Below are 12,499 nucleotides of genomic sequence, written 5' to 3'. Positions count from 1 at the left end.
AGTACATGACTGTGTTTGTGAGCTACCTTGACTCAGTACAGCTCGTCAGCCCAACATTTAAGGTGGTGCTTAATAGGGATGGATTAAACACATGCTTCAAATTAAGCATGTGTTTTAGTGCTGTGCCAAATCAAGAGCTTTCGCAATACATTAAGAAAACTGTTAATTTAAGGGTGGAAAGAATACAGCAAAATGTAAAAATACTTTGGGAATATGGATTACAGTATTGTTCCTCATATCAGATTACCTGCTACAAGAAATTACTAGCACCACAGTTCAACAGGGTATTTAAGCAGAGGTCTAACTTTAAACATGTAAGTCATTACATTATCTGTAGTGGAATTGCTCACATGCATAAATACCCTGCTGAGTCAGGACCTAAATTCTAACCATCATCATGTTAATTCATAACTGTTTCTGATTTTATGTTGATTTTTCCTTTTAAGCCTAATCAAGAAGATCAAGATTACTTGTTTGACAGAATTGCAGAAAGTTTCATGGCACTTTTCCTATGTGTCCCCAGGAATACTAAAGATGCTTTTTTTCAGGTAATGGTATGGTAACATATGAGTTGCAATGATTAGTTATATGAGTTTGGCAAGTTTGTAAGACTATTTTTTCCCCTCTTGTACATGGTGTGGAAAAATGCATTAATTTCATGTAAATTGGTATATCAGAGGGAAAAGGCATACAGAGACAAGCTCCCCAACTCATATAGCCACAAACATTCCCTTGCTTAACCAATACATGTTTTGGGAGAGCTGTATAGGGGCTTCCTGGCTGAACAAAAGGAAATAGAAGTTAGGGAGCAGCAGCTGCCCAGGGAAAATTTTCAAAAGCACCAGAGGCCAAAAGGTCAGACTTTTAAAGGGATTTAGGCACCAAAACAGGTAAATAGGTGCCTAAATCCACTATGTAGGCACCACTGACATTTTCCAAGCCACTGCTCATGTGCCGCCTAATCCCTTTAGCTACCTAGGTACCTTGAGCACCTAAGTTTCTGCTGGTAAGCATTTACAAAGCAGTCTAAGGGTATGTCTTCACTACCTGCTGGATTGGCGGGCAGCGATCAATCCAGTGGGGATCGATTTATCATGTCTAGTCTAGATGCAATAAATCGATCCCTGAGCGCTCTCCCATTGACTCCTGTACTCCAGCGCCACGAGAGACGCAGGCAGAGTTGCTGGGGGAGCGGCAACAGTTGACTCATGGTAGTGGAGACACCACAGTAAGTCGATCTAAGTACGTCGACTTCAGCTACGTTATTCACATAGCTGAAGTTGCATAACTTGGATCAATCCCCCCACCAGTGTAGACCAGGGCTAAGTGCTGCTGCCACCCAACAGCTAACAAGTTGCTCAGAGCAGTAGCTGAAGCCGAAGCCCTGAAGGAAAGACAATGCCTACTTCACCTTCAGGGCCTTATCCTGTAGGTGTGCTCTAAGCAAACCTGTTACCTGCCAGACTCTGCAGCGGGAAGTATGGATGCAGGCTACTGATAGATGTGGCGGGGGCAGTGTATGTTTGTGCAGGGGACACAACACAGCATCTGCGCAAAAAACATTCAGGGAACAGGGACATATAGAGCCAGCATGAGAGAGGTATCTAAATGAGCAAGAGAGAGATACAGAGCATTTTGGCAAGTAGGGCATGAGTTATCTAAGCAGCTGAGCTGGCATAGATGGCTAACTACAGGAGAGGGTTTTCATGTCTGAGATTCTGAGCAGAGAGACACACCTCTCTCTGGCCTGTCTGCCAGGCTCATAAGATCAGGTGCTTAGATGCCGAAACCCTGCCTTCTCCCTGCCCTTTCCTCTTCATTTCACTACTGGCTTCTGAAAATCCCTTTCTTAGGTGTCTAACTCTCCCTATGTGTTGTATGAGGAGCCTGGGTTCCAAACTCAGTGCTGTGAATACCACTGGGTGGCAGGGCTCCTAGGAGTTAGGCTCAGAGTTGCAACACCTAAGTCCCCTTTGTGAATCTAGCCTTGAAGCACTTTTGAAAATGTTACCGTATGTAGCGTACTCATACTGAAAAGCACAATACAAATTTCTACTAAATCACATGTAAGTTAATGCTGAGGACATAATTATCAGCTTCTTGAGCTAAAAGTCATCTACTGGACCTTACAAGAGGGGTTGCACCATTCCTTAGGATTAGTGGGGCAATTAAAATTAAACTGTCAATTATCTAATATTAGTTAAGCATTTTGAGATCCTCAGATGACACACTATATACTCATATTCTCCTCCTCACATAGGAGCTATGTGGATTATTTCATTAATTTATCTGAGGTTTTCAGATACTGTGTTGATGAGCACCAAAGAACATCCAATAAATTAGGACTTACTCTTGATTTTCCTGCCAGTAGTTCTGACTCTGAGAGGCTGTGGCATTTGGAACTCCTCCAGTGCGGGGCTGCATTTAAGCTATTACTGGGCTATTTTGTCACCATTCACTCTGTATATTTTACAAACAATTTACTCTGGCTAGACTTTTCCTGTTGGTGTCTCTATTTGTGAGCCCTGTAGCCACAAAGTGGTACAATCAACCAAGAGAAAATAGTCATTAGGTCTAAAAATGCCATGTGCAAGTCTATGAGGTGTTGTTCTGGGTGGGGTCCTGTTGCCACCCACTCACATGGAGGAATTAGAAGTAGAGATAGTTACATGTATATTTGTATGGTGTAAGTGTTCAGTATGCAACATATATTATGACATTGCTTGGACTAGAATCCAGATATGTGCTAGTATTTAAAATTCAGACTGATACGTTGCACCAGCTGTGTTTTTATTTAGCACGCATATGCCTGATATGAAATTTAAAATAAACTCATAGATTTAAATTGTTAAAATGAAATGTTTGCATCGTATTTTCTTATGAAAATGTTATCTGAATAGACTTTTTTTAGCTTTATAAAAAATGCTGACATGGTGCAAAAGTTAGTGTGCATATATCTGAACCTATATATTCTAGGTAGAGAAAACAGAGCAGTGTGTGTATGGGTGAGAGAGAAAGAGAAGTGACAACTTCTAAAGTTAGAACAATATGCGGGCAATCTGAAATTAATACCTGGCTCAAACAATAGGTGACCAATGAAATGTGATCCTAAAATAAACATGGCAAAGTTTTCCAAAATGCTAACTTTTCATTACATATAGTGATTACTTAAACCTTAAGCAATGTTTTTTATTCCCAATTCACTCTTCTGTGCTTCATTTGAGCCCATAATGACTCATTTAGAGATTATAAATGTAGTCTTTTGGAATCAGCATTTTACAATTCTTGTTCTAGCTGCCAGCCTTGACTTGTAACCGTTTTCAGCAAGGTATTGACCATTATACCTGCTATTATATTTGACACAGATGTTTAATATTTCATACAAATAATAAAGACAAACTATTTTTAATGCATTAGTTCAATCATTACTGCATTTTGCTTTAATTTTTTTTGTAAACAGAATGAAAACTATAATAAAATTAGTACTAAAGCTCTTTTTGTAACCTTATAATTATTATATTCAGTTTTAATTCTTATTTTGGCAGGTGTATCCTGATTGTTTGTCACAAGTCATCTATGTTGCTTTCTGTAAAGCATTTCCAGAATCCAGTAAATCTTTTGATGATGCATTTAAAGATGGACTAATGGATTTAATTTTTCAGTGGGTATCAGGTACTGTTAGTTAATTTAAATATATTTTTGAAATGTATTATATTAGGATATCCAGATTTCAGTATATCTTACCCTCATTCAGAAATTATTACTTTTACCCCCACTAGTGGTATTTACTACTAATAATAATCCATTGCTAGAAAAACTATTGTCAAAGATGCTCTTCTGAGTCTGGAGCATTAATATCTCAAAATTCCAGCTCTTTGTTAGAGAATGGAAAGCAATTGGTAGTAGACTGGAAAACAAATGGAGATAATTTGAACTAATTGTTCATCATCATCTCTATGGAACAAATGTTCTCACTTATTTAAGGAAACAATAAACCTAGACCTGACTGAGGATAAATTTAAGTCAATTATTTAGTAGCTGCATCTAACTCAATACCTTTCCACTTGCACCTTAGCTAATTGGATTTGTGTACGCTTGTCTAGAACCTTTAACTTTATTCATTAATGAAATTGTAAATTCATTTATTATTAATTTTAAAAGTTAATGTGACTTAATGTTTAATGGTACTTTAAAATGCCTCAGCATTGTAGAATTTGAGGTTTTGTGAATGGAAATTAACTTTAGAAATTAAATTTTCTTGCATAATGCCAACACTTAACACATTTAACTTAACTCATTTGACTTTACGAGCCACCATCAAATCTGTACACTCTGCCTCATTGCAGAGGTCCTGGGAGCTGTTATACATATATATTTTATATACCTGTAAAAATATTTAACTTTTGAAGAATTAGTCAGCAATTGTATAATGATCCTCAGGCGTATGTATCAATGTCTCCTTATGGGTGAGCTGCTCTCTGTGCAATGCACCACTAGGATTGCCAACTTTCTACTCACACAAAACCGAACACCCTTGCGCCGCTCCTGCCCCGCCCCTGCCCCCCCTCCAAGGCCCTGTGCATGCCCCACCCCTTCTCTGAGGCCCTGTCCCTGCTCACTCCATCCCCCCCACTTTGTCTCTTGCTCTCCCCACCCTCGCTCACTCGGTCATTTTCACTGGGCTGGCTCAGGGGGCTGGGTTGTGGGAGTGGGTGAGGGCTCTGGCTGCAGGTGCGGGCTCTGGGGTGGGGCCAGAAATGAGTTCAGAGTGCAGGAGGGGGCTCCAGGATGAGGCAGTGGGATGGGATGCAAGAGGGGGTGAGGGCTCTGGTTGGGGTGCGGGCTATGGGGTGGGGCCAGGGATGAGGGGCTTGGGGTGGAGGAGGGGGATCCGGGCTGGGGGTGTGGAGCCAAGGTGTTCGGAGTATGCGAGGAGGCTCCAGGCTGAAGCAGGGGTTTGGGGTGTGGGAGGAGGTATGGGCTCTGGGCATGGGGGTTGCAGGTTCCGGGGTGGGGCCAGAAATGAGGGGTTCCGGAGGAGGGGGTTGGGGTGCAGGGGAGTGAGGCCTCTGGCTGAGGGTGCAGGCTCTGATGTGGGGTTTGGGATGAGGGATTTGGGGTGCAGGAGGGTGCTCCAGGCTGGGACTAAGGGGTTCAGAGGACAGAAGGGGGATCAGGGCAGGGGGTTGGGGTGCGAGGGGGTGAGGGCTCTGGCTGGGAGTGCAAACTCTGGGGTGGGGATGGAAACGAGGGGTTTGTTGTGCAGGAGGGTGCTCCGGTCTGGGACTGAGGGATTCAGAGGGCGGGAGGGGAATCAGGGCTGGGGCAGGGGATTGGGGTGCAGAGGGAGAAGGAGTGAGGGCTCTGGCTGAGGGTGCGGGCTCAGGGGTGGAGAACCTTTTTTCTTTCACAGGCAGTTGACCCACTGAAAAAAAATCAATCGCAGGCCACTCACCACCTGGAAGGGGAGGACACAGAGGCCCAAGGCTTTCCCCTGCAGCGGGGCAAGCTGGTGCTTGTGGCTCCAGCCCTACGGTGGGGTGGGGGGGCACGGAGGCTCGGGGCTTCCCCCCACAGCTGGACAAGCCAGTGCAGTGGCTCCTATCTCGTGGGGGGCGGGAGATGGCATGGGGGCTCGGGTCTTCCCCCATCAGAAGGATGAGCCGGTGCAGTGGCTCCAGTCCCACACGGAGGCACCAAGAGGGCTTTCCCTCCACAACTGGGCGAGTTGGTGCTCGTGGCTCCTGTCCCACAGGGGGACCGCAGGCCAGATTAAATTAATCACGGGGCTGGATCCGGCCCGCGTGCCCTAGGTTCTCCACCCCTGCCCTACACATAGGAGCTGGAGGGGGGACATGCTGGCTGCTTCCGGAGAGCTGCGCCAAGCAGAGGCTGGCAGGGAGCCTGACAGCTGTGCTGCACTGCGCTGCCAATTGGACAGTCAACAGCCTGGTCAGCAGTGCTGACTGGAGCCACCAGGATCCCTTCTTGACCGGGTGCTCCGGTCGAAAACCAGACGCCTGGTCACCCTGTGTACCATGCTGACTCTTTCTCTATGATCCTGTGTGAAGGGAATATTCAGGAAGAATCTGTGGTGAGCGCAGCAATGCAGCAAGAATGCAAAATCTTCGGGTCATGATTGAAAGAGAAAGTGTTATGTGATTATTGGAAAAGAAAGTAGGCAGAGACAGACAACATGAATTATCTCTGTTGGAGGGAGCACTAGAACATCTTCCCCATGAATTAATCTTAAATGTCCTGTGAAAATACTTGGAACTGGAAAGCCTGTGGTGAATCAGTTTATTCCCTTTTCCAGGAGCAATTTTTTTCAATTTCTATAAAGATTATTACAGGGACCAAGCTGTGTCTGTTCTGATAGACCTTCTTTGGCAGCAGAATTTGATTTGAATTTTTTATTATTAATGTCTGCATGGTCTGTACCAAGGTATATTAATAATCTATAGATTTTATTTGCTTTTAATCAACATCCAGACATAGATGAACACAATACATTGAGGAAGAGAGATTTTTTAAAGGAAATTATGCTTTACCAATCTATTAGAATTCTTTGAGGGTGTGAAAAAGCAAGTAGACAAGGGTGAGCCAGTTGATATAGTGTTGTTGGACTTTCAGAAAGTCTTTGACAAGCTCCTTCACCAAAGGCTCTTAAGCAAAATAAGCAGTCATGGGATAAGAGGGAAGGTCCTTCCATGGATTACTAACTGATTAAAATATAGGAAATGAAGGGTAGGAATGAATGGTCAGCTTTCACAATGGAGAAAGCTAAATAGTGGAGTCCCCCAAGGATCATTCTGAGACCTGTGCTGTTCAACATATTCATAAATGATTTGGAAAAGCGGGTAAACGGTGCAGGGACAGTGACAAAGTTTGCAGGTGAAGATAATTAAGGCCAAAGCTGACTGTGAAGAGTTACAAAGGGATCTCATAAAACTGAGTGACTGGGGAACAAAATAGAGATGAAATTCAATATTGATAAGTGCAAAGTAATGCACATTGGAAAAAATAATCCCAACTATATATACAAAATGATGTTAGCTAAATTAGCTGTTACCACTCAAGAAAAGTCTTGGAGTCATTGTGGATAGTTCTCTGAAAATATCTGGTCAATGTGCTGTGGCAGTCAAAAAATCTAGCAGAATGTTAGGAACCGTTAGGAAAGAGATAGATAATAAAACAGAAAATATCATAATGCCTCTATATAAACCTGTGTATATGAGTACTGTGTGCAGTTCTAGTCACCGCATCTCAAAAAAAGGTATATTAGAATTGGAATAGGCATAGAGGGGAGCAACAAATATTAGGGATATAGAGCAGCTTCCATATGAGGAGAGGTTAAAAAGACGGGGACTGTTCAGTTTGGAAAAGAGATGACTAAGGGAGGATATGATAGAGGTCTATAAAACCATGAACGGTGTGGAGAAAATGGATAGTGAAATGTTTTTTACCCCTTTACCTAACACAAGAACCTGGGGTCACCCAGTGAAATCAATAGGCAACAGGTTTAAAACAAATATTGAAAAGTACTGCTTCACACAACCTGTGGAACTCATTGTCATGGGATGATGTGAAGGCCAAAAGTAAAACTGGGTTCAAAAAAGAATTAGATAAGTTCATGGCGGATAGGTCCATCAATGGCTATTAGCCAGAATGGGCAGGGACACAATCCCATGCTCTGGGTGTCCCTAAAATTCTGACTCCCAGAAGCTGGGACTGGATGACAGTCAGAAATCTGTCTGTGGTAGGGTAGGGTACCCCCTTTGGGTTATATGGGGAGCGCACATGCTTGAATCCAATTACTCCATCCCCAACCTGGAGAGTTCGGTGGGGCATCTTTTTAACCTTCTAGCTGGGGACTCTTGACTGTCAAGTCCCTTCTCTATGTCCCTGGTGATGCCACCAAACATCCCACAGTCAGCAAAACATGTTTGTAAGCAGCTCCCTCCAGGATATGGGACTCTGGGAGTATCAGAGCTCACTGGGCTCCAGTGCAAGCCTCTGTTCTTTTCCCCTTCAACTCAGGGGTTCTGCACCCTCCTTCTGCAAGGGCAGGGGCTCAGTAGGCTGTCAATCCTCTCTCCAGGGCTGGAGAAGCCGAACAGTTTGTACCTTTCCCAGGGTTGTCCCCATCTGAGTTGAGTTCCCTCTCTTTTATCTCCTCCTCCAGTGTGGCAAGATTTGCAGCAGCAGCGTGACAGGTCCAGTCCAACCCAAAGGAGCTCCTTACCCCTTCCATGCTGTCTGGGGCTTATATATACTGTCACATAGGGACTGGATCGTCCATAATTGCCATGTTCTGTTCATTCCTTCCGAAGCATGTGGCATTGGCCACTGTGGGAAGACAGGATACTGGGAGAATACTAGATAGTGACAGACAGAATACTAGACAGACCATTGGTCTGACCCACTACGGCTATTCTTAAGTTTTAGACTGAATTTCAGCTGAACTGTTGATTATATATCAGATGCAGACTACTTTAGATCTTCTTTGTTTACATTTTGGCCAATGTGGGCTTCAATGACCTGTGGATTGGCACTGTGTGATAACCATTGCACTGCTGATAAACAGTAGAAATATATTTTTATATACCTGTAAAATGCCAAAAATGTTTTTCTCTATATTTCCCCCCTCTATTGAAAAGCATTGTTTTTCAGGCAAAAATTACTTTGATCTTACCAGGAGACAAAGGGGAAATTATTCAGAGAAAAAAAATGCATTACAAATCTCATTTTAGGAGGCCTATGCACACTAAGGTCAAGGTCCACCACTCTTCTCTGCATATGCTGTTTTACCATGGCAGGACTCCTCAGCAGTCAGAATAATGTGCTGTGGATTATATTTTTATTGCTTCTCTGGGCAAGAACAAAGTTAATTCCCAGTGAGAGCTTGTTGCTCACAGCAGCATACATGTTAACCTGCTGAGGGATAAATGTGCACCATAACTCCCAAATGGGTCTTGCACTGTGAGGAGCTAGTTAAACCCAAGAATCTAGCCTGTAATATGTATCTACTGTAGATAGATAGTGGGCAGAGTTATCAAGAATTCAGTCAGACCAAATACCAAAAGATAACTAGAAGACCACTGCTGTAGCTTGGATTCCATATATCTCTGGAAGTACTGAAATGTTTGGGTTAGAGGCAATAAAATATTCTACTGGAAAGGAAATAGAAAGCCACCAAATAAAGCAAATTATACACCCCTGCCAGGATAACTTGAAGCCTTAACAAAATCTTTCATTGTAAATGTTTTGTAATGTCAAATTACCAGAATGGAAACAACTACAAAATAAAGATATTTCTCCTCTCATGAAATATATATTAAGATATCCATACACAAAATCAAGTGGAAAAGGAAGTTAACAAAAATAGTAAACTAAGATAATGAAATGAAAATAAAATATTGAGTAGTAAAATGGGCATTCAAGGTCCAAACCTGGATAGAAAGAAATACTGTTTTAAAAATAATAACACTACTCAATCAAGCAAAAGTCTAGCATTAGCCACAACAAACTTTGTTTCAATTAGCCATGTGTCACCAATACATGAACTTTAAAGAAGTTGTGAATTTCAAAACTCTTGAAGAAAAACTGACACCACTATTCCTAATTCCACTGCAGATGGTAAAATGCATGAGCATTGGTTGTGCAGTTAGAGCAGCAACTGCTAAAGACCAGAATACTTTGGCAAAACCCTCTAAACATCTTTCATGAAACAGTAATTAAGAAAATAATATTGTTATTCTAAATGCTAACATAAATTAAGAATCTCTGTTAATTGTATAAAAATAAATAATAATCTGCACAAAATCAAACCGTGAGCCTTATCTATAAGACACTCATGTCTGTGCTTAACTTTAAGAATGTGAGTATTCCAATGGGAGTTAGTGGGACTGATTACTATTTTAAAGTTAAGCACATGCATAAGTGTTTGCAGATTAGGGACCTGAAAGGAATCAAAAGTCTTAACTTCATTTGAAAGGATAACGTTTGGTATAGGATAGCTTTCAAAAGTAACACCAAATACATCTGTCTTTTTCTAAGGTTAACTTATGCTTTTCAGGTCTAAAGCCACAGAAATTTGCTTGGAAGAAATGGAATCTAGATTGCCTGAGGAAGCCCACAGTAAATGGTAGCAAGAAAGATACTATTACCAAGGCACCAGTTAAGGAGTCTGGCAAATCCAAAGCAGTCATTGAAGCCTGTGAGTACTTTTTAAATGCACAGAATGGATTGCAGCATGAATCGCTGAATGGAATGTACAGTACTTTGCAAAGTCTAATATAATTGTCAACAGAAATCATTATTCACACCTCCATTTTTTTGTGTAAAGGGTATCCAAATGAAAAAAATTATAATAATTTGGAACGTTTGGATTGACTCATACATATATCTTGCTGTTTTGCTGATATTTGCATTTAGAGAAATCTGTAAAGAAAAAATGAATGTGAATGTCAAATACTTAAAATAGCTGTTGCTATGAGGGCCCCACATGGCAATTCATCTATTGTGCAGAGATCCCTTTCTCTACTTCATCCAGTGGTACATGAGTCCTCCTCTCACTCTTTCTTGCTGCCTAGCTCCTATTTCCGTTATTCCCCCTACTGTTACCATTCCTCCTCTTTGCTCCTGGTGGGTCAGCTCTTTCACCACTCCATCCCTTGATATCTGTATGTCTTTCTTTTGATCCTTCCCACTGCTTAGCACCCTACCTCAAGCCCATTCTCTTGATGCCAGCATACCCCCTTGTTCCATTTCATTTCCTGGATCAAGTGCCTCCAATGTGTGGTGTCCAACCTCTGATGCTGGAAGGTCTAAGTAGTGGCCCCCAGTCTTGACAATTTATATTTCATGAGAAAACGAAAATGTATTTCCTGAGGTGCATCCTATGATCGTTAAACTGAAGAGTTTGAATCAACCCCATCTCTGTGAGGAAAAAGTAGGAAGAACTGCTTTCCCATCTGCCTCCCATCAACTCCTCTGCAGTCTCAGCAGAAGCTCTCCTGTGAACTGAAAGTGCTCTAAACAGCGGTAATCTCCTCTGTATTTCAGCTGCTCAGCAGCATCCCCAATGGGCACCTGCTACACTGTAGGGAAGAAATGATCGAATGGCTGTGACTGTTCCATATCTGCTTTGCTGTTGGGCTGTCAGAGCCCCAGTACAGGAACTTGATTGGTTCTGTTTCAGTCTAAGGGAGACCTTTTCCTAGCCAAACACCAAGAGCAGAAGAGGGGGAAAAGTTGAGAACCGACAACCTGTTCCATGTCCTTGATTCTCTGCTCCAGCCCTAGCCCCAGTGAAAGTTAAGGCATCAGGGAGGCTGCTCTAACTTGTACTTGTTAGTTGTGGACCAGAAAGGATGGGCCAAGGGAGCAGAGCAGGGCAGATAATCTGTCCTAAATATTGATTGTGCGCCTTTGATCTTTTTGAAATAATATGTTTGGAGCTCAAACTGAAAAGTCTGGACACCACAGCTCTATATCATCACCTGCCTATAGTGTTGAGTGAGCACTTCATTCTGCATTGACTCTGCTGCATCAGCTTCTACAATATGCCTCACAATCAGCTCTAGAAGATATAGGAGTAGAATGATCACAAAGTGTGTTTTATGACCAGGGCACCTGGCTTTGTACTAACGTGCAACGATTCCCACATAGCTTGTCCATAGCGAAAGCACAGGAGAACCACTCTAGTATGACTACATTTATTGAGTGTGCTAACTGATTCTGAATAGGGGCTGCAGGATTGGGGCCCTGCACAAAAGGCATTTTACTTTTTATGGGGCTTTCTTTTATTTACAGAATTATTTTTGCTTGTGTGAGCTGATCATGCATATCTACTGCATAATAAGGCTGGGCGTCTCTCAGTCTTCAGTTGTTGACTTGTAGCCTTCCTTACTCTTCTTCCTTGTTTTAATTTCTATATTTCCTTTCAAATCCAATAAGTAAAGAACAAACCACAATTGCGTTAAGGAATGCTGAAATTAGCACTGTCATCAGGCTTACTGTATAATTCCCTTCCTACCACTCAGGTTCCAGTCTCAAAAGGAGGTTCTTGCTTTCAGAATTCTTTATTTGTATGTTGCTCAGTCTGCAATAACACGGTTTAAAAATGGAAGTTTATCTAAAATACTGAAGGGACACTGTCAGGAGAACCTTTAGCTTTTGAAAAATGATAAGCTTTTACAAAACATGAAACTAACAAAAACATTTGCATGAATTTTGCAAATTCTCATGTTTTTGTTTATAAAGAATCAGATTTCCCTTGGAGTCCTGGAACCCCATCATTGCAGCATTGTGCTGGTACAAGAGAACAAGAATATTAAACTAAGTAGAAAGTAAATATATGTGCAGCAGGTTATGTAAAACACTCCCTGTTCTGGACATGACCCTCCTCCCCTTACTAGAGCTGTGCTATCTATCCACAGTAGTTCCTAAAGTCACTGGGGCTAGAGTAACCATGTGTTTGGCCCCAAAAGAGGAA

At 42.2% G+C, this 12,499-nt stretch overlaps 1 protein-coding gene across 4 annotated transcripts in view; it reads left to right on the top strand.

The window, feature by feature from the left end:
- The window catches only part of FAM227B (family with sequence similarity 227 member B), a 211,676-nt gene that overhangs the window by 22,367 nt on the left and 176,810 nt on the right, over positions 1–12,499 (top strand). For all 4 annotated transcript variants that reach the window (XM_073303962.1, XM_073303960.1, XM_073303961.1 and 1 more), the window contains exons 8-10: positions 447–548; positions 3,546–3,672; positions 10,079–10,219. In XM_073303962.1, coding sequence (XP_073160063.1) covers positions 447–548; positions 3,546–3,672; positions 10,079–10,219 — 370 coding nt within the window. The remainder of the gene's footprint in view (positions 1–446; positions 549–3,545; positions 3,673–10,078; positions 10,220–12,499) is intronic.

Source organism: Lepidochelys kempii, chromosome 10 (assembly GCF_965140265.1).
Source record: "Lepidochelys kempii isolate rLepKem1 chromosome 10, rLepKem1.hap2, whole genome shotgun sequence".
Taxonomy (NCBI): Eukaryota; Metazoa; Chordata; order Testudines; family Cheloniidae; genus Lepidochelys; species Lepidochelys kempii.
This window is presented reverse-complemented; position numbering and strand designations above follow the sequence as displayed.